The 26,872-nt window shown below is 41.3% G+C and overlaps 2 protein-coding genes across 3 annotated transcripts in view; both read left to right on the plus strand.

Moving 5' to 3' along the window:
* The first annotated feature begins 1,379 nt into the window (after positions 1-1,379).
* LOC307019617 (uncharacterized protein) lies at positions 1,380-5,729 on the plus strand. 2 transcript variants are annotated; one of them, XM_079650617.1, is made up of 4 exons: positions 1,380-1,405; positions 3,275-3,414; positions 4,604-4,901; positions 5,535-5,729. In XM_079650617.1, exons 3-4 carry the CDS (start codon positions 4,604-4,606, stop codon positions 5,561-5,563), a joined length of 327 nt encoding a protein of 108 aa, XP_079506743.1. In that variant the 5' UTR covers positions 1,380-1,405; positions 3,275-3,414; the 3' UTR covers positions 5,564-5,729. The 2 variants fall into 2 exon arrangements, with proteins under 2 accessions (XP_079506743.1, XP_079506742.1); XM_079650616.1 differs by lacking the exon at positions 3,275-3,414.
* Positions 5,730-22,748: 17,019 nt separating this feature from the next.
* The window catches only part of LOC307019645 (uncharacterized protein), a 28,140-nt gene continuing 24,016 nt past the window's right edge, over positions 22,749-26,872 (plus strand). The window contains exon 1 of the mRNA XM_079650647.1: positions 22,749-22,804. The gene's annotated coding sequence lies outside the window, so the exon portion shown is untranslated. The remainder of the gene's footprint in view (positions 22,805-26,872) is intronic.

The following is a 26,872-nucleotide window of genomic DNA, read 5'->3' on the forward strand; positions in this document are numbered from 1 at the left end:
AATATGCTTTAAAAACACATAGCAAGGTGAAATTAAATTGGAACAAAGTTGATGTTTCAATGTCGTGGTGCTAGTTCGCAGCAATACAATTATTGTAGCCTTAGCTTTTGTATTTTAGCCTGAGGGCTTTCCTTTGCTTTCAGCCGTCAGATTGTAAACAAAGTCACGTGACTGGGGGCAGATGACAGCGCTGACAAAGTTGTGTTTCCTGCAGCGAGACGCTACACTAATCAGTGTGGGCTTATCATGTTGATTGGGCCACAACATAACAAGAAAAATACTCTCGCTCTCTCCAGAGGGGCAGGTCAGCCAAAAAGGGCAAACGGGCTGTTGCCCGGGCAACATTAGCCCGTACCTGTGCACGTCCCTGGTGTTGGCTTATCAGGCGTCCGCGGCTCACAGCCAAAGTGGGCGTGGGAGCGAGCGAGAGAGATTAATGCAATTCATGGAAACACATATTTACAAGGTACACCTTTATAATTATTGGGATAAACAGGTTTGAAATCATTTCAATATATACTATAGGACAGTAAACCAAAAATATAGTTTAAAACTGGAGAGATAAAAAAATATGCATACATAAATGTTAACTTGGTAAATAAGATATAAATGAACAACCAAAATAAAATAAGTTACATTTATTTGTTGTTGGCTATGGGTTATTGGTTATGTTCACATACTTATTTGATTATTAAAATATAAACCAATATTTTTCATTTTGGTGTTTTAGAGTTGTGCCCCCTAGATCTAATCAATAGTAATTGTGTGCTCAAAGTGCATCAGATTGAACCATTTTACTATAAAATGTTCAAACATTTCTTTCCGGGGGGGCATACCCCTGGACCCCCCTAGAGGATGTGACGTACACCCCCCAATTAAAACATGTTCATACAATACTGAATACATTTGAAACCTTCTTTATGTATATAACCAACATGTCAATACGTTTCTGTTTTTGTAGTGTATTGGTCTTTTGTAGAGATTTGTCATTTATTCTTTATATTCTATTGTGTATTCCTTGGATACTTTTATCTTTTTCTACTGTACGATTTTGTGGCAAAGCTGCTTAGGGCAGCAAATTGGTTCGAACCGGCCCTGCAAATGACTAGTACGTATTCCAAATGCGTGTTAGACGCTTTTATCCAAAGCGATTACATACATTCAGTACTGTGGACAATCCCCACAGGAGCACTTTGGGGTGAAGTGTCTCAGGGACACAACGACATGCTGACTGCAGTGGGACTCGAACTTGCTATCCCCTGATTTGAAGTCCAGCACACTATCCACTGAGCCACAGCTTCCCTATTGTTACTGTGAGGTTGACATTTTAAAATGTGATGTTTGTAAAGTGTCCTTCTATTTCCCTCTTATTCCCGCAGATAATCAGCCACACATGCGAGACGAGGTGAGATAACCTGATATAGAAAAAGCACACTTGCTTGCGTCAGGGCTTTTAGTTAGCCTTTGTAAAAAAGACACAAAACCTGTGTTAACATCTAGAATAGTAGCATTGCAATACTGTTAGGGTAAGATTCAAACTAGTTAAGAAAAGTAAAGTAAAAATGGGACTAGATATCTTCTTGCATTTCTGACATGGTAATTTTGTGTAAGTGTCATTTCCATGTTAATTTCTGAATGTACATACATGTTTCTTTCTGTTCTATTATTTGTCTTATAGTGCTGCAGATAGATGTAAACATCTTTCATAAGTTGATTCAAGCACCAACATGTTATTGTTCATCCCTCTGGGGAAATGTATTCAACAACAAAAAATCCGTTGGCCACTTACATTTAGAAAAGAATGTGATACATTTCCAAGATGGCCGTCATTTCCATCCAAGTAAACAGTGGGTGTTTCTCAATGTCGAGGAAGGATGCTCCAGAGCCACTATTTCAAGGATTCTACGTCATCGAGTGGCGCCGAAGGACTGTTTAAATGCATTCTGCGCCACTCTATGACGTAGTATACTTGAAATAGTTGCTCTGCAGCATGTGTACTCGCGATTGAGAAACGGCCAGTATTTTAAAATGTTCACCACTCGATCAAATTCTTTGATTCTGGTTTTGAGTTTAGAAAATTCTTCAGAGCTGTTCTGTCCTTTTAAACACTGACTATTCAGTGTTTCCCCAATATACAAATAGTGGCGGCGCAGCGCCGCTGCTGAAATATGAGCGCCGCTACTAGGGGGCGCCAGCCAGGTACCCAAAAAAACAAAACACTTTTTTGTTTTTTGTTATGGGGATTTATAGTATTTGTGTTACTGGCATAGGCGACACAGGCTGTCGCCTAGGACGCCAGATCTGGGGGGCGCTGCGCTGGTAGCTCTGGGAGGGAAAAAACTTTTTTGAACGTTGGCACTCATCCTAATGTTCAGCCTTGATGTAACAACATTCATAATTAAGTAAATGTAACACCCTTTTCACCCCGGTTACACGTTTAATTTGCCCTGTACGGTGGGCGCTAGGTTAACTAGGTAAAATAAGATATGAATGAACAACAAAATTAAAATAAGCTACATTTATTTGTTATTGGCTATGGTAGGTTATTGGTTATGTTCATATACTTATTTGATTATTAAAATGTAAACTGATCTTTTTCATATGGCCGTTTTTATAGTTGTACCCCCTAGATCAGGTCTCTAGTAATTCTGTGCTCAAAGTGCACCAGATTGAAGCATTTTACTGTTAAATGTTCCAAAAAAAAATCGTGAGGATGTGACGTCCACCCCCCAATTCAAACATGTTCATACAATACTGAATACATTTGAAGCCATTTTGACGTCTATTACCTGTGTCAATAAGTTTCTGTTTTTGCAGTGTATTTGTCTTTTGTAGAGATTTTTCATTTATTCTTTACACATAAAATCTCGCCTAAAATCTCGCCTAGGGCAGCAAATTGTCTAGAACCGGCCCTGGTTCTAGGCCTCAAGAGCCTTTCTTGTGCTGACACATAGAAACAAATTGGCGAGGCGCACTTCGAACGCGCACACATTGTGCTGGGCCCACGTGCCTTAGCACCGCTGCTATGACTCCATCCTAGGGGAAACACTGCTATTACAATGTGGGACTTATTGGAAAGCATTTTTATTATTATTATTATTACAGTTTGAAAGGATGTTAAAAAAAGGGGTTGGAAAGGAACACAACAGGAAGTTAAGTAAGGCCAAACCATTCTTCACTGGAGGGGGGATTGACTGGATGTCATGAGGGATTAACATGAAAGTTTGGAGAATATAACCCCCCCCCTCTCCGTTATATATTTGTACTATTCCAGATTGACAGCAAATCAAGATTTCAGTTGGTACGATCCAAACAGCTTCAGATTTCCCGCTCCTCTGACTTCCTCTTTATAAATCTGATGTAAAACATATACCGCGTGTGAAAACCCGGGCTGAGGTTGAAGGAAGAGACGCAGTAAGTTCACTCTCAGTTTGTTCAGAAAATCTACCTGTGAGATACATGTCATTATACATTTACTTAAGGATTACTTTAAGGGTTACTTTAAGGGTTACTTTAAGGTGTTTTAGTATTCCCTGCTACTTTAAACTGTGACTGTACTTCACTTCAGAGGTAAATCTCCTCCTGTTCGGTGAAAACCATGAATCCTATCAGTATTGAAAAATGGGAAAAGAAAAAGTCAAATGTATCCTGAGAGGTTAGGGTTAGTACACTACGACTAACGCTCTATAAATAAATGCAGATCGTGTACTTGAGTGAAAGTAGAAGTACTCAGATCTTGTACTTAGTAAAAGTAGAAGTACTCAGATCTTGTACTTGAGTGAAAGTAGAAGTACTCAGATCTTGTACTTGAGTGAAAGTAGAAGTACTCAGATCTTGTACTTAGTAAAAGTAGAAGTACTCAGATCTTGTACTTGAGTAAAAGTAGAAGTACTCAGATCTTGTACTTGAGTAAAAGTAGAAGTACTCAGATCTTGTTCTTGAGTAAAAGTAAAAGTACTCAGATCTTGTACTTGAGTAAAGGTAGAAGTACCAGAGTGTAGGAATACTCTGTTACAGTAAAAGTAGAAGTACTCAGACCTTGTACTTGAGTAAAAGTAGAAGTACTCAGATCTTGTTCTTGAGTAAAAGTAGAAGTACTCAGACCTTGTACTTGAGTAAAAGTAGAAGTACTCAGGTCTTGTACTTGAGTAAAAGTAGAAGTACCAGAGTGTAGGAATACTCTGTTACAGTAAAAGTCCTGCATTCAAAATGTTCCTCAAGTAAAAGTAGAAAAGTATTCTCATCAAAATATAGTGAAAGACAGTCAAAGTAGTCATTGTGCAGATTGGTCCATTTCAGAATAATAGATATGATATGTTTTATAATGATTGATCATGAAAGTGTTCTCAAAGCTGGTAAAGGTGCAGCTAGTCTGAATGACTTTGTATACTGCAGGGTAGCTGGTGGATTTACTCCAGGTGGAACTAAAGTCTGATTCAACACTTGATTAGATTTCACATCATTCATCCACATCTGAGAAGTAACTAAAGGTATTAAATACATGTAGTGGAGGAGAAGTACAAGTACCTCAAAGTTGTTCTTGTGTAAAGTACTTGAGTAAATGTACTTAGTTACTCTACACCTCCTCCTGTTTGTGCTGCAGATGGCCCTGGACAAATTGGAGACGAAGTGGAGGACGGTGCTGAGCTCCATCCTGGACGAGCTGACGGAGGTCGAGTTCAAGAAACTTGGGTCCAGCCTGGAGAAGATCCCTCAGGGGAAGAAGGAGGGGCGGCTGCGGGGCGACATGATCCACCTCATCATCCAGTACTACGGCACAAAGGAATCCATCCAAGTCATCGACTGCCTGATGAGGAACCTGCCCAGGCTGGACAACAAAGTGCAGCAGCCGCTCAGAGACATCAAGGACGAGCTGAAGAAATTCAAGGAGCAAAACCAAGGTCAGAAATAACAAGAAAAATACATGCATGTAGAAATAAATCCTGTTCAGCTCAGCGGGGGGCGTGTCCTTCTCAAAACGTTTAAAATAATTCTTTAACTTATTTCGTAGCAGTACGAAATGAAACAGGATCAGAAGAAGTCGCACATATCAGTACACATTTCCGGACATGTTTCCGTACGCGTTTTCCTAACATGTTCCTGAACACATTTTGTACGCAATTTCCGTACACGTTACTCTTCTGCACCAGTTTCCGTACCAGGTTCCGTACGCGTTTTCCAAACATGTTCCAGAACACATTTTTGTACACATTTTCGTGGACGTAAACCTGTGAGAGAGAAAGCGTTTCAGAACTGTTACAGGATGTGTATTTTGTAAATTGTGTAACTTTTGATCATACCTTAATACTTTGTTTGCATGCTGCCAGGTAACATCAAGCTGTCTTTGTCTCTTTTCTGCTGTAACTATGTACATTTCCCCTCTGTGGGACGAATACAGGGATTCTGATTCTGATTACCAAAACAGGCCATGGAGCCAACATGTAAGAGTGTTGTACAGACTAACAGGACAAACTAAACTAAATAACACAAAATAATAAATAATAATTGTAATTGTGATTTGTGTGTTTGTCCAGGATCGCCAGATGAGGACGATATGAAGTAATCAGATTACTCCGCACCGACAAGACAAACGCTCACCTGCAGGTGCAGTTTGAGGGTCGTCTGCGGAAAGTTTACGGAACAACTCAAGTCCTTTCTTTGAGTCATGTTGAGAGGTTTCAGTCCTCTCCAATCTCATGTTTTACTAATAAAGAGATTCTGAAAGCTGAGACTGTTTTTTTAATCCTGTGCTTCAATAAGTTGGTCCTTTTATTTTCTAATTGGTGGATAAAACTATGGATGTTCTCTCAGCAGTTTGAAATAGATATAAAAAGGGAATTATGACCTTTTTTAATATCTCAGTTTTGAGATTCTCCTCGCTGCCCAGCAACTGGAAACAATAAATACAAAGAGATCCAAAGATATCATGAAAAAAGCTTTATTTCTACTTGACTTTATTAAAAAATATCACGAAATGATCAGGAAACGTGCACACTAGGGATGTTAAGATTCACAGATTCGCGAGTGCTCCGGGTGAGAGAGAGCACATCGGCTACAGTTTGGGTTGAACTCGCTATGCATCGATTGTAGCTTCTTTGCATCGGTAACAAAACGATTCATTCAAATAATATCCTCTCATCCTGTCAGCACTCAGCAGAGACCATCTTTGATCTTTGCTTCGCACGACGGAGGAGCCGCGTCACAGTTATCAACAAATCTAAAAATCCTGACTTTTCCCCCAAAAATCGGACTTTTTCTCAAAATGTTGACTTTTTTCTCAAAATCTCAAAACTGGGCTTTTTATTTGTGAAAATGTTATTAAAACATGAACCTTGGTGACCATCGGGCTGGCCTGCATGGCCTGCCTACAAAACTAAAATATGAAAAGGTTTATGCACAGCCTCCCCTGTACTCCAATGTAACGGGAAAAAAACTAAATAATAATAATCACAAAATCTCTCCAATCGTTTAATGATTGGATTTCGTCATCCATGGCTTTGACCCACTCTCTTGAGTCACTTGACGTCATAGCCTCCTCAAATGTCTATGGAATTCCACATACAGCTCTGTAGCAGTAGTCTACGGTAGTATGAATCCCATCACTATCACTGTCTTCAGTTACAAAGTCCTTTAAGTGACTTGGTTTCCTTCTGTCTCTAGTCGGGTGTCTCCCACGCTCAGATTCATCATCTGTCCCACTTGGTTGTGGTTGGCTACTGTCGTCAGTCATAGTTACTGGGCTGTCACTTTGTGCACTAGTCTCTTTAGCATTCTCTTTGCTCTCATTTATCTCCTGTGTGACCCTGCTAGCCCTAGGCTGCCTCACACTGTCTTTGTCATCATTTGGGTCTGACCCAAAGGTCTGTGTCTGTTTCTCCAGTTACCTTGTTTACAAACTTGACTAGCCTGTGCTTTTGTACTTTCTCAGTATCTGGGTGATAGACCAAATACGCGGGGCTGTTCTTGTCATAACCAGAAAAACGCCCCTGATCACACCTGGAATCAAGTTTTCCCTTGTCCTGTTTGTATGGGTAACATACAGACCCAAACTTCTGCATTGTAGAGACGTTAGGCTCTTTATCTGTCAGCATCTGGAAAGGGCTTTGTCTGTACGCCTGTTAAAACATCTGTTACGCACTATGGCTGCTGTTTGGACTGCGTAGTTCCATAACTCTTTTGGTAGCTGACTTTCAGTTAGCATACACCTACCCATCTCAAAAAGAGTACGCCAGCTTCTCTCAGCTGTACCGTTCTGGTGGGGTGAGTACGGGGCTGACGTCTCGTGTCTTATCCTGTTTTTCCTTAACAACGTTTGGAAATCCCTGCATGTGAACTCTGTGCCGTTGTCTGACCTCATACACTTCACTTTCCCGTATGGGGCTGTATCTGCTAGGAATATTTCCGTTGCCTGTACCGTGTCACTTTTAGTTTTTAGAAAATATACAAATATTGCACCCGAGTAGTCATCAGTGAATGACTGTACATATTTGTAACCATCTCTTGACTCTGTAGCTACTGGACCGACTAGGTCCGTGTGTACCATTTGTAATGGAGCCTTTGCTCTACGATCAGGGTTTCTATTTCTGGTTTGTGCAAATTTCCCCTGAACACACAGCTCACATTCTTGGCCGGGTCTATCTGTTTTGCCCTTGATCCGCATACCTTCAACCACATTTTGCATTTGTAGCACATCGTCATAATTACAGTGGCCTAGTATTTCATGCCCCGTCTGTACATAGTGGCAAGCATTGCACTTGTCACTATTCTCACCTTCAGTAAATAATACAACCTGCTGTACACATGAACGTCAAACCTGGTACCGTCTTTGCGTATCAAAGCGTCTTTTCCCTGCTTGAAACGACCGTGGCTCCGCTGGCGGTCACTGCCTTCACTGAGAAGATGTCCTGGGGATATGACGGTATAAACAACGCCTTTCTCAGAGTAGTGGTATGTCGCCGCCCTCCGCTGTCGACCAGGCAAACCTCTGCTTCTCTCTTGCGTTGAGCCACGCCGTTGCACCGGGTACCGTCTGCCAGCTCCACGCAGTGTGTCTCTGGCTTGAACGTGTCATCGAAGTTTTTGAACTTGTCCGTGATGATGTGCGAGATGGAATTGAATCAAAGCACGGTATAAACCGAGGAGTGACTCTCGTGAGTTTCATGTATTTTCTTCACTCCGCTGGGAAACGGCTCTCATGTCAAGAAGCATCAGATCAGTGCATGCACTGCATCGTCCAATCAGTGAGCGATACACAGTAAGGGGGCGGGGCGAGTGTCTGAGGATTTCATCGGAGGATGGTCTGGTGGTTCCTCGATTATCGCTGCTCCGTTATCGCTCCTCACTCCTCGATCCTCCGGCAAAAATAAGGCCACTGGGACCGTACTCAAGATGGCGCAGACAAATCAACTTCCGGTGAGACCGAGACCGAGGAGCGAGGAAATTAAAATAGTCGACCTGAGACGGGGCCTTGCTCAGGAGGCTCGCTCACATGAGACGTTGAAATCTCGCGGGACAAAGACGCCCGGCTGCGGAGGCAAAATGCTTGATGGGAAACGACTCGCTGGTATCTCGAGCTGAGCGCTCATTGGTGGGTTTTACCCCGTGCTGCTGATGAAACTCTCCAATTGGCTCGGCAAAAGTTTTGTTGTTGTTTTGTGTCAGTTTTACGTCGCCACTTCCATTCACCCTTTTTATCATTGTTCCACAATGTTTGTCATCATGAAATTAATATCTATATATGTTATACTATACTTGCACTACTTACCGTTTTTATACTTTATATATCTTTGCATATTCATACACACTGTTCATACTGCTCTCAGGCTGCTGTGTATATCTAGTGTATTCATACACACTGTTCATACTGCTCTCAGGCTGCTGTGTATATCTAGTGTATTCATACACACTGTTCATACTGCTCACAGGCTGCTGTGTGTATCTAGTGTATTCATACACACTGTTCATACTGCTCACAGGCTGCTGTGTGTATCTAGTGTATTCATACACACTGTTCATACTGCTCTCAGGCTGCTGTGTGTATCTAGTGTATTCATACACACTGTTCATACTGCTCACAGGCTGCTGTGTATATCTAGTGTATTCATACACACTGTTCATACTGCTCACAGGCTGCTGTGTGTATCTAGTGTATTCATACACACTGTTCATACTGCTCTCAGGCTGCTGTGTGTATCTAGTGTATTCATACACACTGTTCATACTGCTCACAGGCTGCTGTGTATATCTAGTGTATTCATACACACTGTTCATACTGCTCACAGGCTGCTGTGTGTATCTAGTGTATTCATACACACTGTTCATACTGCTCACAGGCTGCTGTGTATATCTAGTGTATTCATACACACTGTTCATACTGCTCTCAGGCTGCTGTGTGTATCTAGTGTATTCATACACACTGTTCATACTGCTCACATGCTGCTGTGTATATCTAGTGTATTCATACACACTGTTCATACTGCTCACAGGCTGCTGTGTATATCTAGTGTATTCATACACACTGTTCATACTGCTCTCAGGCTGCTGTGTATATCTAGTGTAATCATACACACTGTTCTGCTCTCAGGCTGCTGTGTGTATCTAGTGTATCCATACACACTGTTCATACTGCTCTCAGGCTGCTGTGTGTATCTAGTGTATCCATACACACTGTTCATACTGCTCTCAGGCTGCTGTGTGTATCTAGTGTATTCATACACACTGTTCATACTGCTCTCAGGCTGCTGTGTGTATCTAGTGTATTCATACACACTGTTCATACTGCTCTCAGGCTGCTGTGTATATCTAGTGTATTCATACACACTGTTCATACTGCTCACAGGCTGCTGTGTGTATCTAGTGTATTCATACACACTGTTCATACTGCTCTCAGGCTGCTGTGTGTATCTAGTGTATTCATACACACTGTTCATACTGCTCTCAGGCTGCTGTGTGTATCTAGTGTATTCATACACACTGTTCATACTGCTCTCAGGCTGCTGTGTGTATCTAGTGTATTCATACACACTGTTCATACTGCTCTCAGGCTGCTGTGTGTATCTAGTGTATTCATACACACTGTTCATACTGCTCTCAGGCTGCTGTGTATATCTAGTGTATTCATACACACTGTTCATACTGCTCTCAGGCTGCTGTGTATATCTAGTGTATTCATACACACTGTTCATACTGCTCTCAGGCTGCTGTGTGTATCTAGTGTATTCATACACACTGTTCATACTGCTCACAGGCTGCTGTGTATATCTAGTGTATTCATACACACTGTTCATACTGCTCACAGGCTGCTGTGTATATCTAGTGTATTCATACACACTGTTCATACTGCTCTCAGGCTGCTGTGTATATCTAGTGTATTCATACACACTGTTCATACTGCTCTCAGGCTGCTGTGTGTATCTAGTGTATTCATACACACTGTTCATACTGCTCACAGGCTGCTGTGTGTATCTAGTGTATTCATACACACTGTTCATACTGCTCACAGGCTGCTGTGTGTATCTAGTGTATTCATACACACTGTTCATACTGCTCTCAGGCTGCTGTGTGTATCTAGTGTATTCATACACACTGTTCATACTACTCACAGGCTGCTGTGTATATCTAGTGTATTCATACACACTGTTCATACTGCTCACAGGCTGCTGTGTGTATCTAGTGTATTCATACACACTGTTCATACTGCTCACAGGCTGCTGTTTATATCTAGTGTATTCATACACACTGTTCATACTGCTCACAGGCTGCTGTGTATATCTAGTGTATTCATACACACTGTTCATACTGCTCTCAGGCTGCTGTGTGTATCTAGTGTATTCATACACACTGTTCATACTGCTCTCAGGCTGCTGTGTGTATCTAGTGTATTCACACACACTGTTCATACTGCTCACAGGCTGCTGTGTGTATCTAGTGTATTCATGCACACTGTTCATACTGCTCACAGGCTGCTGTGTGTATCTAGTGTATTCACACACACTGTTCATACTGCTCTCAGGCTGCTGTGTGTATCTAGTGTATTCATACACACTGTTCATACTGCTCACAGGCTGCTGTGTGTATCTAGTGTATTCATACACACTGTTCATACTGCTCTCAGGCTGCTGTGTGTATCTAGTGTATTCATACCCCTCACTGTTTATTCATCATTTAATTCATTCTATATTTTATTCTGTAGATTGTGTACATTACTTTTCACTTGGTTGTTGCACTCCTGGTTGGAAGCTAAACTGCATTTCGTTGTCTCAGTACCTGTAATAAGTGCAAAAACAATAACGTTGAATCTAATCTTGAGCAGGAACAAATGTATTTACTTAGTACATATCTGACATTAACGATTAAAGATTAAACACATGTGTGCATTCTTTATAATGCAAACCGAGTCAAGCCGACTCCGGATGTGGCGGTATGCACCTTAAAGTGGTTAGCAATCCGACAAAAAACCAAGAGAAGAAGAAGAAGAAGGCGAGAAAGAAGAAGAAGAAGAAGGAGAAGAAGAAGAAGAAGAAGAAGAAGAAGAAGAAGAAGAAGAAGAAGAAGAAGAAGAAGAAGAAGAAGAAGAAGAAGAAGAAGAAGAAGAAGAAGAAGAAGCCGACTCTGAGCTGTCCGACTTCAGGCGAGCTTTTTTGAGACCTCCCCCCGGCTGCGATCGGCTATTCTCGTCTACTTTCGAGGCGACCCGCAACGCGTCTCAAACAAGCCTAGTGACAGACAGAAAGGAGTTGACCCTCGGCTGGAGGAATTGCAGAAACCAGTAAACCCAGTAAGTTTCATTTACTCTGATTATTGCACTCTGATTCTTTAAACCCACTTTTATCCCGAGTATATTTTCTCTCTGAGAGGTTTCAGAGTTTAAAGCCGGGATTTATTCAGTTTTTAATGATTTATTATTTACTTTCACTTTAGAACAAATGACGCAGATACATTTATTCAACCTCATTTATAAACCTTATGTATTTGCATCTCTTAGCAAAGATTATAAAGAGTATTATATATACATATATTTTTGCAAAAACGGATCAAAGCCAGTCTAACAAGGAGTAAACCAAAGTGTGTTTGTTTGTTTACTCCTGAGAGCACACACATTCAGATCATAAACATGTGATCACTAACCTAACCTGAATATACACTTAACAGACTGTTACTGACACGCTGCAACACATCTTTAACTGTCATTAAACAATGTTAGATTCACTGTAAGGAAGTCACTGAATATGCCCTGGAGTTATTACAGGGTCAAAAGCAGATAGACCCCAACATGTAACCCGGTTCACAAAGGGTTAACGAGACAGGTGTGTGTGTGTGTGTGTGTGTGTGTGTGTGTGTGTGTGTGTGTGTGTGTGTGTGTGTGTGTGTGTGTGTGTGTGTGTGTGTGTGTGTGTGTGTGTGTGTGTGTGTGTGTGTGTGTGTGTGTGTGTGTGTGTGACCGTGATTTATCAGAATCAAAGATAATCTCCTTAATTTTTCTATAAACTGTATGATTTACATATTAAAACAATGCTTTGTCATATTCTAAAGCAGGGGTTCCCAACCCCCGGTCCGCGGAGGTGTTCATCCAAAACTAACAAAATAAATCAAAATTGGTTAGCATAAGGTCTCAGCCTCTCGTGCAGAGAAAGTTACCGGTACGCCAATAGGAAGTGGAGCACACAGGAGACAACCGTTGAATCGCAGACTGTTAATGTTTATGTGGGGAAATGGCAGTGCGTAGAGCTATTTTTTTTATTTGTAAAACCTCCTTCACTTCATGAAATGGCTGCAGCATCAGGAAGTGAGAAGTGCAGCACGAGCACGTACACACCGCCTTCACTGTGTTCCCGACTGCAGGCACTACGTTTCAACCACACACACCTCTACACACACACACATCGAACGGCCCGATTATTCCCCCTATTACTCGTTGTATGAAGGAAATGTCCGGTCACAAAGGCGCATGATGTGTATGTGCTCTACTCAGCTCCGCTGTGTGTGTGTGTGTGTGTGTGTGTGTGTGTGTGTGTGTGTGTGTGTGTGTGTGTGTGTGTGTGTGTGTGTGTGTGTGTGTGTGTGAGTGAGAGTGTGTGTGTGTGTGTGAGAGTGTGAGAGAGAGAGAGAGTGTGTGTGTGTCCAACAACGGCATTTGTTTTCAAATGACCATGAACAGTAATTTACACACATCTGGCCAACTCCATAGGTATGTGGGTGTTCCCAAAATAAATTAGTTTAATCGTAATCTCGATGTAGTGCTAAATGCTGTCGGAGTGCACCGGAACGAATGACGTATGACGTTATTATGGCTGGCAAACATTTCAGTTATATCAATATACGTACAGTGGTCATAATTTGTTTTAATTCCTGGTTTTAAACTGTGTTAATATGTTTTGGATGCATATTGTTCTATTATTTGTTCAGGCTGTTACATACAATTAGCCACTGTTGGCACCTATATTAGGCTATATTATATTATATATTATATTAATATTTGTAAAGCGGTCCTCATTTTTTGTTTTAATCATATCCTGGTTTTAAATGTTGTTAATATGTTTTGGATGCATATTGCTATTTCTTCAGGCTTTTAAATACAATTAGCCTCCGTTGCCACCTAAATATTCAAATCAGTTAAAATTGACAACCGGTCCGCACATTTTATTTAATGTATCTGCCGGTCCTTGGCACAATAAAGGTTTGGAACCCCTGTTCTAAAGGACCACAATAACAATTAAAACGTTTTTATTAGATTTAAGGTATTTTTATATTAGCTTTCCAAACAGCACCACATGAAAAACATTTTTGAAAAGTGTGTTGATAAATATGAAAGGTGATACTTTTAAATAATACATTTTTTAAATCATTTGAAGATGATATCTATTATATAAGCAGTGTTTCCCCTATATACAAATAGTGGCGGCGCAGCGCCGCTGCTGAAATATGAGCGCCGCTGCTAGGGGGCCTTTACTTATTTTTGCTAAATCTTGAGACATTGCCACTGTATGTACTAGGCAGGGCCAATTTCTGGCATAGGCGACACAGGCGGTCGCCTAGGGCAGGGGTTCCCAATGTGGGAAAAAAAAAAATTATAAAAAAAAATTGATACATTTTCTTTATAATTTTTTTTTAAGATTATTATTAATAATAACGTTTGCATAGACATTTTCAGGGGCGGACTAGCCATCTGTATAATTTCTCCGCAACGAGGCTCTGTTTCTAAAACTTTACAAACAAATGAATTCACTAGCACACCCCCCCTCCCCGTCGACAGGGGGTCGCCAGTCTCTGGCACTGTTATTTTGGGGGTCGCGGGCCGTTGGCGCTCATCCACATTTTCGGCCTTGATGTAACAACATTCATAATTAAGTCAATGTAACACCCTTTTCACCCCGGTTACACGTTTAATTTGCCCTGTACGATGGGCGCTGTAAGTGATGAAAGTGGGGGATGTTGGCTTAACAGGCGCCCACAGCTCACAGCCAAAGTGCGAGCGTGGTAGCGAGAGAGTGAGCAAGGGAGAGGGCGCACCGGTACCGGCGCTGTTGTTATTATAATCTGGGGCTAGCTGCGCTAACGGATATAAGAAGTAGATGTTTCTACAACCAGGGTGGAGGAGAGCTCTCCTGTCAGACTGAGAGGCTCAGTGAGGTAAAGGACTCTCTTACCTCATTCACACCAATGCAACTCTGGTTCAAGCTCTGTGCTAGAGCTTTTCAGGTTCAGAACCGGTTCTTCGGTTTAGCTCCGGCTCTTTTCACACAGCCCAAAGTCCGACTGGTGCTGCGTCATTGCGTCATCGTTTGCGTCATGACGTAACCGTTTGCGTGCCTGCTTCATAAAACTAAACCGCGCGGAGACCCCTCACAGCTGACACCGACAACAATAACAATGGCCGATTGTGCTCAAGCTTCCTCTGTACCTCTTCGGAATACCAGATTCCCAGTAGGTAGCTGGTCTCTTCAGTGGACCACTGCTGCTTGTTAAGTTTCTCCATCGTTGGGTATAAACTGGATAAAACGCCGGATTTTTGTTGTTGTTCAGGAGTTGATCCCGCCCCTGCCCCCGCCTCAACGTAAGCGTGACGTATGCGGTGCTTTTGCTCTAGCCGGAAAAAATGTTGGTGCTTGAAACAAACTGGATTCCGGAGCTAAGAGGCTGTTCCGCAGCGGTGTGAACAGGAAAACCCGGTGCTTTTCAAGCTCCAGCTCCGAACCGGCCCTGAAACACCTTTGGTGTGAATGAGGTATCTGAGTACTTAGATAGTTAATTTTAGTCTAAGTTATCTCAGTGGGTCTCAAACGTTTTGACCACAAATTATGTAAACACATATTTCCAAGGCACTCCTTTATAATTATTAGGATAAATAAAAACAGGTTTGAAATCATTCCAATGTATACTATAGGACAGTAAACCAAAGATATTGTTTAAAGTTGGAGAGATACAAAAATATGCATAAATAAATAAATGTTAACTAGGTAAAATAAGATATGAATGAACAACAAAAATAAAATAAGCTACATTTATTTGTTATCGGCTATCGTAGGTTATGGTTATGTTCACATACTTATTTGATTATTAAAATGTAAACCGATCTTTTTCATATGGGCGTTTTAGAGTTGTGCCCCCTAGATCAGTCTCTAGTAATTGTGTGCTCAAAGTGCACCAGATTGAAACATTTTACTGTTAAATGTTCAAAAATAAATCTTCCCGGGGGGCATACCCCCGGACCCCCCTAGAGGATGTGACGTCCACCCCCCAATTCAAACATGTTCATACAATACTGAATACATTTGAAGCCATTTTGACGTCTATTACCTGACAATAAGTTTCTGTTTTTGCAGTGTATTTGTCTTTTGTAGAGATTTTTTGATTTATTCTTTACAAATAAAATGTCGCCTAAAATCTCACCTAGGGCAGCAAATTGTCTAGAACCGGCCCTGGTACTAGGCCTCAAGAGCCTTTCTTGTGCAGACACACACGAAAAAATTCCATGCGCACCGCGCTCACATTATGCTGGGCCCACGTGCCTTAGCACCGCTGCTATGACTCCATCCTAGGGGAAACACTGGTCTTCTAATCAGGGCTCTATAAATAAAGAACTACGGCAGATATGTAATATTTAATGCAGCCGAACTGTGTATTACAATGCAGTTATGTGATGACCTTCAAAGAGAAAAGCAAGAACACTCGGAATACAGTATTATTATTTTATTTTTTTATGTTTTTGGATTTCATATTGCATAAACACCATATCCCAACGTGCATTGCGGCTAAACCATCCAATTACCGAGCTTCAAGTTCAATGTTTTATCAAAACTTCTGAAAAAATAAATGTGTCTCTCAGAATCGAAAGAGAAAAACCTATGGGAAAAACACAAAAGCATTATACACAATTCAAACCAATTAATGTTGTGTAATTAACAAGGATAAACTGATGTTTTTAGTGGATGAGTACTGTAGCTTTAAAATAATTTGACAGTGGGGGGAATACAGTTTTATTATGAAAACTTTGAGACCGGAAATACTGTTTTCACCCCGTGAGGGTTGACGCTAACTTCACATGGACGCTGCCGTTACACGTTCTCCTGGCGAGACCTCAAATCATCTTCTAATATCTATCAAACTATAGATCCTACACTTCCACTGGACGTGGACTCCGAAAGTACAATATACGCTTCAAGCTGGAAATCTAATCAAAAAGCGTTTTAATGACCAAACTATCCCACAATTTAGGATTTCCAGAGAGGGTTATTAGTGAATAAACGACCTATTTGGTCGTATGAGTTGGAGCACTTGTTGGAAAGTAAACAAAGTGTTTTTATTTATTTATTAAAATTATAACTACAATCAGAAAAAACAGCCTGGCTTCCCTTGGCCTACGGAAGAAGAAGAAAGAACTGATCCAAACAGGTTCAGACTTCCCGCTCCTCTGACTTCCTCTTTAGAAATCTGATTTAAAAATCTACCTTGTGTGAAAACCCGGGCTGAGGTTGAAGGAAGTTCAGAAAATCTATCTGTGAGATACATGTCATTATACATTTACTTAAGGGTTACTTTAAGGGTTACTTTAAGGATTACTTTAAGGCTTACTTTAAGGGTTACTTTAAAGGTTACTTTAAAGGTTACTTTAAGGTGTTTTAGTATTCCCTGCTACTTTAAACTGGGACTGTACTCCACTTCAGAGGTAAATCTCTTCCTGTTCAGTGAAAATCCTATCAGTATTGAAAAATGGGAAAAGAAAAAGTAAAATATATCCTGAGAGGTTAGTACACTACGACTAACGCTCTATAAATAAAATGCAGATCGTGTACTTGAGTTAAAGTAGAAGTACTCAGATCTTGTACTTGAGTAAAAGTAGAAGTACTCAGATCTTGTTCTTGAGTAAAAGTAGAAGTACTCAGATCTTGTACTTGAGTAAAAGTAGAAGTACTCAGATCTTGTACTTGAGTAAAAGTAGAAGTACTCAGATCTTATACTTGAGTAAAAGTAGAAGTACTCAGATCTTGTTCTTGAGTAAAAGTAGAAGTACTCAGATCTTGTACTTGAGTAAAGTAGAAGTACTCAGATCTTGTACTTGAGTAAAAGTAGAAGTACTCAGATCTTGTACTTGAGTAAAAGTAGAAGTACTCAGATCTTGTACTTGAGTAAAAGTAGAAGTACTCAGATCTTGTACTTGAGTAAAAGTAGAAGTACTCAGATCTTGTACTTGAGTAAAAGTAGAAGTACTCAGGTCTTGTACTTGAGTAAAAGTAGAAGTACTCAGATCTTGTACTTGAGTAAAAGTAGAAGTACTCAGGTCTTGTACTTGAGTAAAAGTAGAAGTACTCAGATCTTGTTCTTGAGTAAAAGTAGAAGTACTCAGACCTTGTACTTGAGTAAAAGTAGAAGTACTCAGGTCTTGTACTTGAGTAAAAGTAGAAGTGCCAGAGTGTAGGAATACTCTGTTACAGTAAAAGTCCTGCATTCAAAATGTTCCTCAAGTAAAAGTAGAAAAGTATTCTCATCAAAATATAGTGAAAGTAGAAACAGTAAAAGTAGTCGTTGTGCAGATTGGTCCATTTCAGAATAATAGATATGATATGTTTTATAATGATTGATCATGAAAGTGTTCTCAAAGCTGGTAAAGGTGCAGCTAGTTTGAATGACTTTGTATACTGCAGGGTAGCTGGTGGATTTACTCCAGGTGGAACTAAAGTCTGATTCAACACTTGATTAGATTTCACATCATTCATCCACATCTGAGAAGTAACTAAAGGTATTAAATACATGTAGTGGAGGAGAAGTACACCATGTACCTCTGAACTGTAGTGGAGTAGAAGTACCTCAAAGTTGTTCTTGTGTAAAGTACTTGAGTAAATGTACTTAGTTACTCTACACCTCCTCCTGTTTGTGCTCAGATGGCCCTGGACAAATTGGAGACGAAGTGGAGGACGGTGCTGAGCTCCATCCTGGACGAGCTGACGGAGGTCGAGTTCAAGAAACTTGGGTCCAGCCTGGAGAAGATCCCTCAGGGGAAGAAGGAGGGGCGGCTGCGGGGCGACATGACCAACCTCATCATCCAGTACTACGGCACAGAGGAATCCATCCAAGTCATCGACTGCCTGATGAGGAACCTGCCCAGGCTGGACAACAAAGTGCAGCAGCTGCTCAGAGACATCAAGGACGAGCTGAAGTAACTCCAGGAGCAAAACCAAGGTCAGAAATAACAAGAAAAATACATGCATGTAGAAATAAATCCTGTTCAGCTCAGCGGGGGGCGTGTCCTTCTCGAAACGTTTAAAATAATTCTTTAACTTATTTCGTAGCAGTACGAAATGAAACAGGATCAGAAGAAGTCGCACATATCAGTACACATTTCCGGACATGTTTCCGTACGCGTTTTCCTAACATGTTCCTGAACACATTTTGTACGCAATTTCCGTACACGTTACGCTTCTGCACCAGTTTCCGTACCAGGTTCCGTACGCGTTTTCCAAACATGTTTCAGAACACGTTTTTGTACACGTTTTCGTGGACGTAAACCCGCGAGAAAGAAAGTGTTTCAGAACTGTTACAGGATGTGTATTTTGTAAATTGTGTAACTTTTGATCATACCTTAATACTTTGTTTGCATGCTGCCAGGTAACATCAAGCTGTCTTTGTCTCTTTTCTGCTGTAACTATGTACATTTCCCCTCTGTGGGACGAATACAGGGATTCTGATTCTGATTACCAAAACAGGCCATGGAGCCAACATGTAAGAGTGTTGTACAGACTAACAGGACAAACTAAACTAAATAATAAAAAATCATAAATAATAATTGTAATTGTGATTTGTGTGTTTGTCCAGGATCGCCAGATGAGGACGATATGAGGTAATCAGATTACTCCGCACCGACAAGACAAACGCTCACCTGCAGGTGCAGTTTGAGGGTCGTCTGCGGAAAGTTTACGGAACAACTCAAGTCCTTGCTTTGAGTCATGTTGAGAGGTTTCAGTCCTCTCCAATCTCATGTTTTACTAATAAAGAGATTCTGAAAGCTGAGACTGTTTTTTTAATCCTGTGCTTCAATAAGTTGGTCCTTTTATTTTCTAATTGGTGGATAACACTATGGATGTTCTCTCAGCAGTTTGAAATATATATTAAAAAGGGAATTATGACCTTTTTTCTATCTCAGTTTTGAGATTCTCCTCGCTGCCCAGCAACTGGAAACAATAAATCCAAAGAGATCCAAAGATATCATGAAAAAAGCTTTATTTCTACTTGACTTTATTAAAAAATATCACGAAATGATCAGGAAACGTGCACACTAGGGATGTTAAGATTCACAGATTCGCGAGTGCTCCGGGTGAGAGCGAGCACATCGGCTACAGTTTGGGTTGAACTCGCGATGCATCGATTGTAGCTTCTTTGCATCGGTAACAAAACGACTCATTCAAATAATATCCTCTCATCCTGTCAGCACTCAGCAGAGACCATCTTTGCTTCGCCACTACGGAGGAGCCGCGTCACAGTTATCAACAAACAGGGAAGTCACACTGACTTTTTACTCAAAATCTCAAAATCCTGACTTTCCCCCCAACATTCTCACTTTTTACTCAAAATGTTGATTTTATTCCTAAAAATCTCAAAACGGTGCTTTTTATTTGTGAAAATGTTATTAAAACATGAACCTTGGTGACCATCGGGCTGGCCTGCATGGCCTGCCTACAAAACTAAACTAAAACTAAAAATATGAAAAGGTTCTGCAGCCCCAACAACAGCCTCTGATCATCGACAGACTGATATTCACAGTGAACACAATGAACCTACCATTACAATTCACATATATTCAAAGACAAACAGAGACGTTGAGTAAGTAACATCATGTTGTAAAGAAAGGGCCTGTATCAAGTTTTAGCCCGACAAAGCAGTTCAGTTTGGCTTAAATATCGTGTTGTTTGTTAAACTCCTGAATGACGCCAATCACTCAGGTGCACTCACGCCCAGTTCAAATATTTGGTCAGACTCTTCAATACAACGAGTCATGAGCTTTATTGTTACATTTTGCATTTATATATTCAGTTTCATATTTGATATTCCATCCCTCACATACTTATGTATATACACTAACTTGCTTTACATTTAACTTCAACAGGTATATTTTCTACTTTTTGCTTTATTTCTAGTCTTTTTCATTAGTATCGTACATGCCATGTCTGTTATGCTTATCTTATCTTATTTATGTTTTGGGTGCACAGTTCCCATAATGTTTTGAGGGCTGTAAACAGGAAGTAAAATGTTGTTAAGTTTACATTTTATCCATGTAAGATAAGATAAGATAAAATAAGATAAGATGCAATGTTCCAAACTCAAATCGTTTCTCAAACAGCATCTCTGTAAAGTATGTGTATTCACTCTCTGTCCTACACGGCTTGATGGAGCTCCTGCCCCCCCCCCCCCCCCCCCCTCCCTGTGAGGCTCTGCTCGCAGCAGACTGGCTTCCGTGTCGGCGATACAGCGAGAACAAGCCAAAGTCATCGTGAGCACACAAACACTCACAGCCGAAGTAAAAACAATCAGTGTGGCTTGATATTGAGTCAGAGAAAGGTTTATAACGCTGTGAGCGTGGGTCTGCAGAGAGCATTTCAACTTAGTAGTCCGAAAAACGTTTACCCATTGAAACAGGCCTGGTAGATACCTTGTTTGTTTTAAACATCATAAATACACAAACAACAATGCATACTTACAGGTTGTGTACCGAATCTCCCGCTGGTCCAAACAAAGCAGGAACAGCATCGTTCTTCCTACGTGGTACATATCCGGCATGAATCCTGAAAGGTTTGGGAAGCTTTGTTTCGTGAAAGGCTGGCAGAGGGTGTGGCCTCTGGGTATTCACACGTTGTGATACCCAGGAAGAAAACATTGGAAAATGAGAAATCTCCAACGAGGCGTTTTGGGGAGGTCTTTTCTGTGTTAGAGTTTTACTCGCTACAGGGTGTACTTTGTGGGTTTTTGACTCTGCAGTCACAAACGTTCTCTGTCAGAAAGTAACATTTACAATATGTATTATTAATATACACTGATGAAATCATGATAATACACTAGCTGGTGACAGGAGTATTAATGTAGAATATTAAAGTATATAGAGTTTTCTAACACATATATGAACAGTACACACTAACAGTAATATATAATAATGTTGTGTATCATTATGTTACTTGTTTAACACAGAGATGTACCATCGCAATGCAACAATACTCCAGTAAATAAAGAGATGCAAATATGATCAATATTCAGAATATAAAGAGGAACTAAAGAGGCAAAATAAATGTGACTTAAATGAAGAACAGGAAGTCAGTGTTTCCATAAATGGAGCATGAGGGGAAATGATCCACATGTGTTAGAGACAGTCACCGTTATAATAAAGGTACACATGTTTTTATAAAAGCCTCAGATGGAGGGTTTTCACGCAGGACTTGAAGGTTGAGAGTGAGTCCATATTGCGGATGTCTTGTGGGAGAGAGCTCCAGAGACGGGGGGCTGAAGGCTCGTGACCCCATGGTGGTCCTCAGGCGGGCAGAAGGTACAGTGAGCTGGAAGGCAGAGGAGGGTCGGAGAGCACGAGAGGAAGTGTAGGTGTGAAGGAGTTCAGAGAGATATGGAGGTGTGAAGGGCCTCAAAGGAGAGGAGCCACATGTTGAAGGATGCAGTATTTAGCGGGGAGCCAGTGGAGTTGTTGAAGAACCGGGTGATATGATCAGTGGAAGGAGTTCTGGTAATGATACGGCGGCTGAGTTTTGGACCAGTTGGAGCTTACGAACTCTTTTATTGACTTTCGCATTAGGGCTGCTTGTAATTCATGACAACATTAAGTAAATCATTGAAACCCTTACTTTGTCTAAATAAATACCTAAATATGAATAATTCACCTAAACGGGGAAGTGGTTTCTCTTGCAGGGGATGCTGGGAATCTTCTTCAGCACCAAGTCGGCGATCCTGATCGAAGACATTTAGCTGCTGCATCAACTGACTGAGGAATACATACGTTAACACCTTGGACTGTAAATATATATATATATATATGTATATATATATATATAGGTTTATACACAGAGATACACACTGTGTTAAGATTAAGATCTTTAGACATCACAGTAAGTGTCTGGGCAGCAAATTAAGAGAAAAAACTGAATTTAAAAACAAATAGTGTTGAACCATTTGAGCACAGATCAAAATAAATGGAGGGTTTATTGAGATTATGACGTAAATTGATATTTTAGTTTTCTTCTTTATTTACAGGAGCAGCCAGATACATATCTGAACTTTGCAACTGCAACAACTCCTTTCTCTGTTCAAAAGTCAGGTCTGTATCACGGCAACCAGACGTACTGCCACTGTCTCTGCTCGGGTCAACAGTATATTTCCCCCCTTTGAAAACACCTAACTCGAACAGAATTGCTCTAACAATCCCTCCTATGTTTTCCTTCATCCTTTTATCCCCAACATCCAAGCGGAAATGTTCAGCAACACAGATCAGCTGCTCACGTGAGAAGCCTTCCAGTAGCTCCTCTGTAGGCGCTCTCACAAAATCCTCCACACTCTCCATCATGGCACACTGAGTGCACGCTCACGCTACTACACAGCCTACACGCTACCGCGGCCCGTCCCTCTAAAGCAGGGGTGGGGAACCTGCGGCCCCCGGGCCGTATACGGCCCGCGAGACAATTTGGTACGGCCCTCGAGGTAATTTATAAACACACGCAAAAAAGAAAAAAAATCTAGACCGCAAAATAATTAAACAAGTGAGTGCCTGTTTTTCCTGGCCAAGGCCAGGGTCCTTGAACACAACTCGAGCCTAAGGTGTCATCACGTGGTATATGTCTCGTCTGAGAGGGGTGCAGTTCTGACGGAGAGCAGCAGAACGCCGCTCCGGCACTTCCAGAAATTGCAGTAGCCTACCCATAAGGAGCCGTACACATGCCGCAGTTTTTGCGTGGCTGTGTCTTTAGTTGAAAGCCCAGTGGCGATCTGTTCATCTGTCATACTGATCATACAGTCAATAACGTTGTTGTTATTAGCATCTGGTTAGCTAGCTATGCTAACGAATTATAAGAAGCTTTTTCTCCAACCAGTGAGGTAAAGGCACATCTTTATATGGTCATTATAGTAATAAAAAAATAAGAGAATAAAGTAAACAGGTATAAAATATTATATGATAGTACAAAAAAGTTGTTATTAATAAACAAGAATACAGTTTGAAAGGAGAGGGGATTTGTAAAATATCCATAAAGAAAAATAAATCTGTTTACAGTTCTGTTTCATAATGGATGTTGAGAGATGTATCCATAGAGCTCCTAATGTTGCTCTCTAAGTGCACCAGATTGATGCTTTTAACTTCAACATTAAAAATAATCTTCCGGGGGAGCATGCCCCCAGACCCCCCCTAGAAGAGGCTAGGTTCCCCCCCCCAGTTAAATAATTTCCACATGGATTGGAAACTAAATACATTTGCACACATCTTGTGTCCATATCTTTCTGTTTTGGTGGTCATGCCACACCGTGCACAGCATGAAAGAAAGGCCAAATGAATGGGCTGTGATTTTAGTATTTTTAAGCAGAGGTCAATCATTTGTACGACCTCTGAGGATGTTGAAAAATTGAAATGGCCCTTGAGAGGAAAAAGGTTCCCCACCCCTGTTCTAAAGGTACGTCCACACAGCAGCTTCCAACGCTTCTCTGCCCATTGACTTTGAATGGGGATGACGTCACTTTGCCTCGCTTTTCGCCGAACTGCATTGTGGGGAAGCAAAGCGAAGATTTACAGGATTTTCAGGATTCAAAAGTTGAGCAATGTTCAACTTTTGAAACTGAGCTGGAAGCGCCAGCCAATCCAATCCCGTTTATGCAAATCTGACCGTACAAGCGCTAGCCAATCAAACTGCGTGCAAGCTGGGAGAGCCAGACCGTTCAGATCATTTCCTCATATTCCAAACGACAAATTACGGCAGCATAATCACCCGGTTCTTTATGACCAGAACTATTTACCGGGATACCAACCGGAGGAACCAGGCATGGAGGGAAGGTGGCAGAGACAGTGGGTGAAACTGGTAGGTTTTCGCCTGTTTGGGGACTTTATATAATATATATATATATATTGCTCGCATAAAATCCCCGGGGTTTTTTGCTTTGTATGTCGGGGGCGGGAGATTCATGTGATTGGTTGTTGGTCGCGAAAATTCCCAAGCTCTCAGACACGCCCAGCTCCAAGATTTTCAAGATTTTTTCAAAGCTGCTGTGTGGACGTACGTAACTGTCTCACAGTAACTGGCTAAACTCCCCGCTAGTCTTCAGGTGCTATTTATGGCGGGTACTTACGCACTTAATACCGTAAGCTCGGCGAAGTGACCAGCAAACCGGCAACTCCACCCGCAGCCTCGGCGTGCTCCTGAGCTAATAGCTCTAACCACTTTCACACCGCACTAACAGCCCCCCCTACAACCTCCAAGGGAGACCGTACTGAAACCTAACAGGGACAGAAACCACGGTAACTAACGGTGACTGTGTTCATACTTGCTGCCACACATCCCCCCTGTTATCATAACTGCAAAACACTTACCCCCGTAACGCTACTCCCAAAAAAGTCAGCCGTACTCAGCGGAAACAGCTGTGCAAAATCCGTCCCCACAACGGACATCTATCATCAAACGTTCCCAGGTCCAAAGCGACGAGCCCCGTATGTTACAACCCAAACTCCTGGGCTGTAACAAAAAGCAGGGAGGCGAGACGAGGGGTATAAATAACAAAGACGTTTATTGTAAGTAAACAAAGTGGAAGATGCGGCAACAGATCCCCGGGTGGCCCGGAGTGAGAGTATCCGACTGAGCTCCTCCTATATCCTCCCCGACAGGTGCAGCTCATCACCACCAGAACCTGTGAACACCCACAAACCACACACAAACAGACGGCACCCCACGTAGTGTGGAGGGGGGGTCATCACAAGTAGAGACACTATATACTGATATACACCTGAACATCAGCAGGAGAGGACTCTTTAAAGTAGAGACACTACATACTGATATACACCTGAACATCAGCAGGAGAGGACTCTTTAAAGTAGAGACACTACATACTGATATACACCTGAACATCAGCAGGAAGAGGACTCTTTAAAGTAGAGACACTACATACTGATATACACCTGAACATCAGCAGGAGAGGACTCTTTAAAGTAGAGACACTACATACTGATATACAACCTGAACATCAGCAGAGAGGACTCTTTAAAGTAGAGACACTACATACTGATATACACCTGAACATCAGCAGGAGAGGACTCTTTAAAGTAGAGACACTACATACTGATATACACCTGAACATCAGCAGGAGAGGACTCTTTAAAGTAGAGACACTACATACTGATATACACCTGAACATCAGCAGGAGAGGACTCTTTAAAGTAGAGACACTACATACTGATATACACCTGAACATCAGCAGGAGAGGACTCTTTAAAGTAGAGACACTACATACTGATATACACCTGAACATCAGCAGGAGAGGACTCTTTAAGTAGAGACACCACGTACTGATATACACCTGAACATCAGCAGGAGAGGACTCTTTAAAGTAGAGACACTACATACTGATATACACCTGAACATCAGCAGGAAGAGGACTCTTTAAAGTAGAGAAACTACATACTGATATACACCTGAACATCAGCAGGAGAGGACTCTTTAAAGTAGAGACACTACATACTGATATAAACCTGAACATCAGCAGGAGAGGACTCTTTAAAGTAGAGACACACGTACTGATATACACCTGAACATCAGCAGGAGAGGACTCTTTAAAGTAGAGACACTACATACTGATATACACCTGAACATCAGCAGGAGAGGACTCTTTAAAGTAGAGAAACTACATACTGATATACACCTGAACATCAGCAGGAGAGGACTCTTTAAAGTAGAGACACTACATACTGATATACACCTGAACATCAGCAGGAGAGGACTCTTTAAAGTAGAGACACTACATACTGATATACACCTAAACATCAGCAGGAGAGGACTCTTTAAAGTAGAGACACTACATACTGATATACACCTGAACATCAGCAGGAGAGGACTCTTTAAAGTAGAGACACTACATACTGATATACACTTGAACATCAGCAGGAGAGGACTCTTTAAAGTAGAGACACTACATACTGATATAAACCTGAACATCAGCAGGAGAGGACTCTTTAAAGTAGAGACACTACATACTGATATACACCTGAACATCAGCAGGAGAGGACTCTTTAAAGTAGAGACACTACAAACTGATATACACCTGAACATCAGCAGGAGAGGACTCTTTAAAGTAGAGACACTACATACTGATATACACCTGAACATCAGCAGGAGAGGACTCTTTAAAGTGGACC

The sequence above is a fragment of the Notothenia rossii genome (genome assembly GCF_949606895.1).
Source record: "Notothenia rossii genome assembly, chromosome: 9".
Classification (NCBI taxonomy): domain Eukaryota; kingdom Metazoa; phylum Chordata; class Actinopteri; order Perciformes; family Nototheniidae; genus Notothenia; species Notothenia rossii.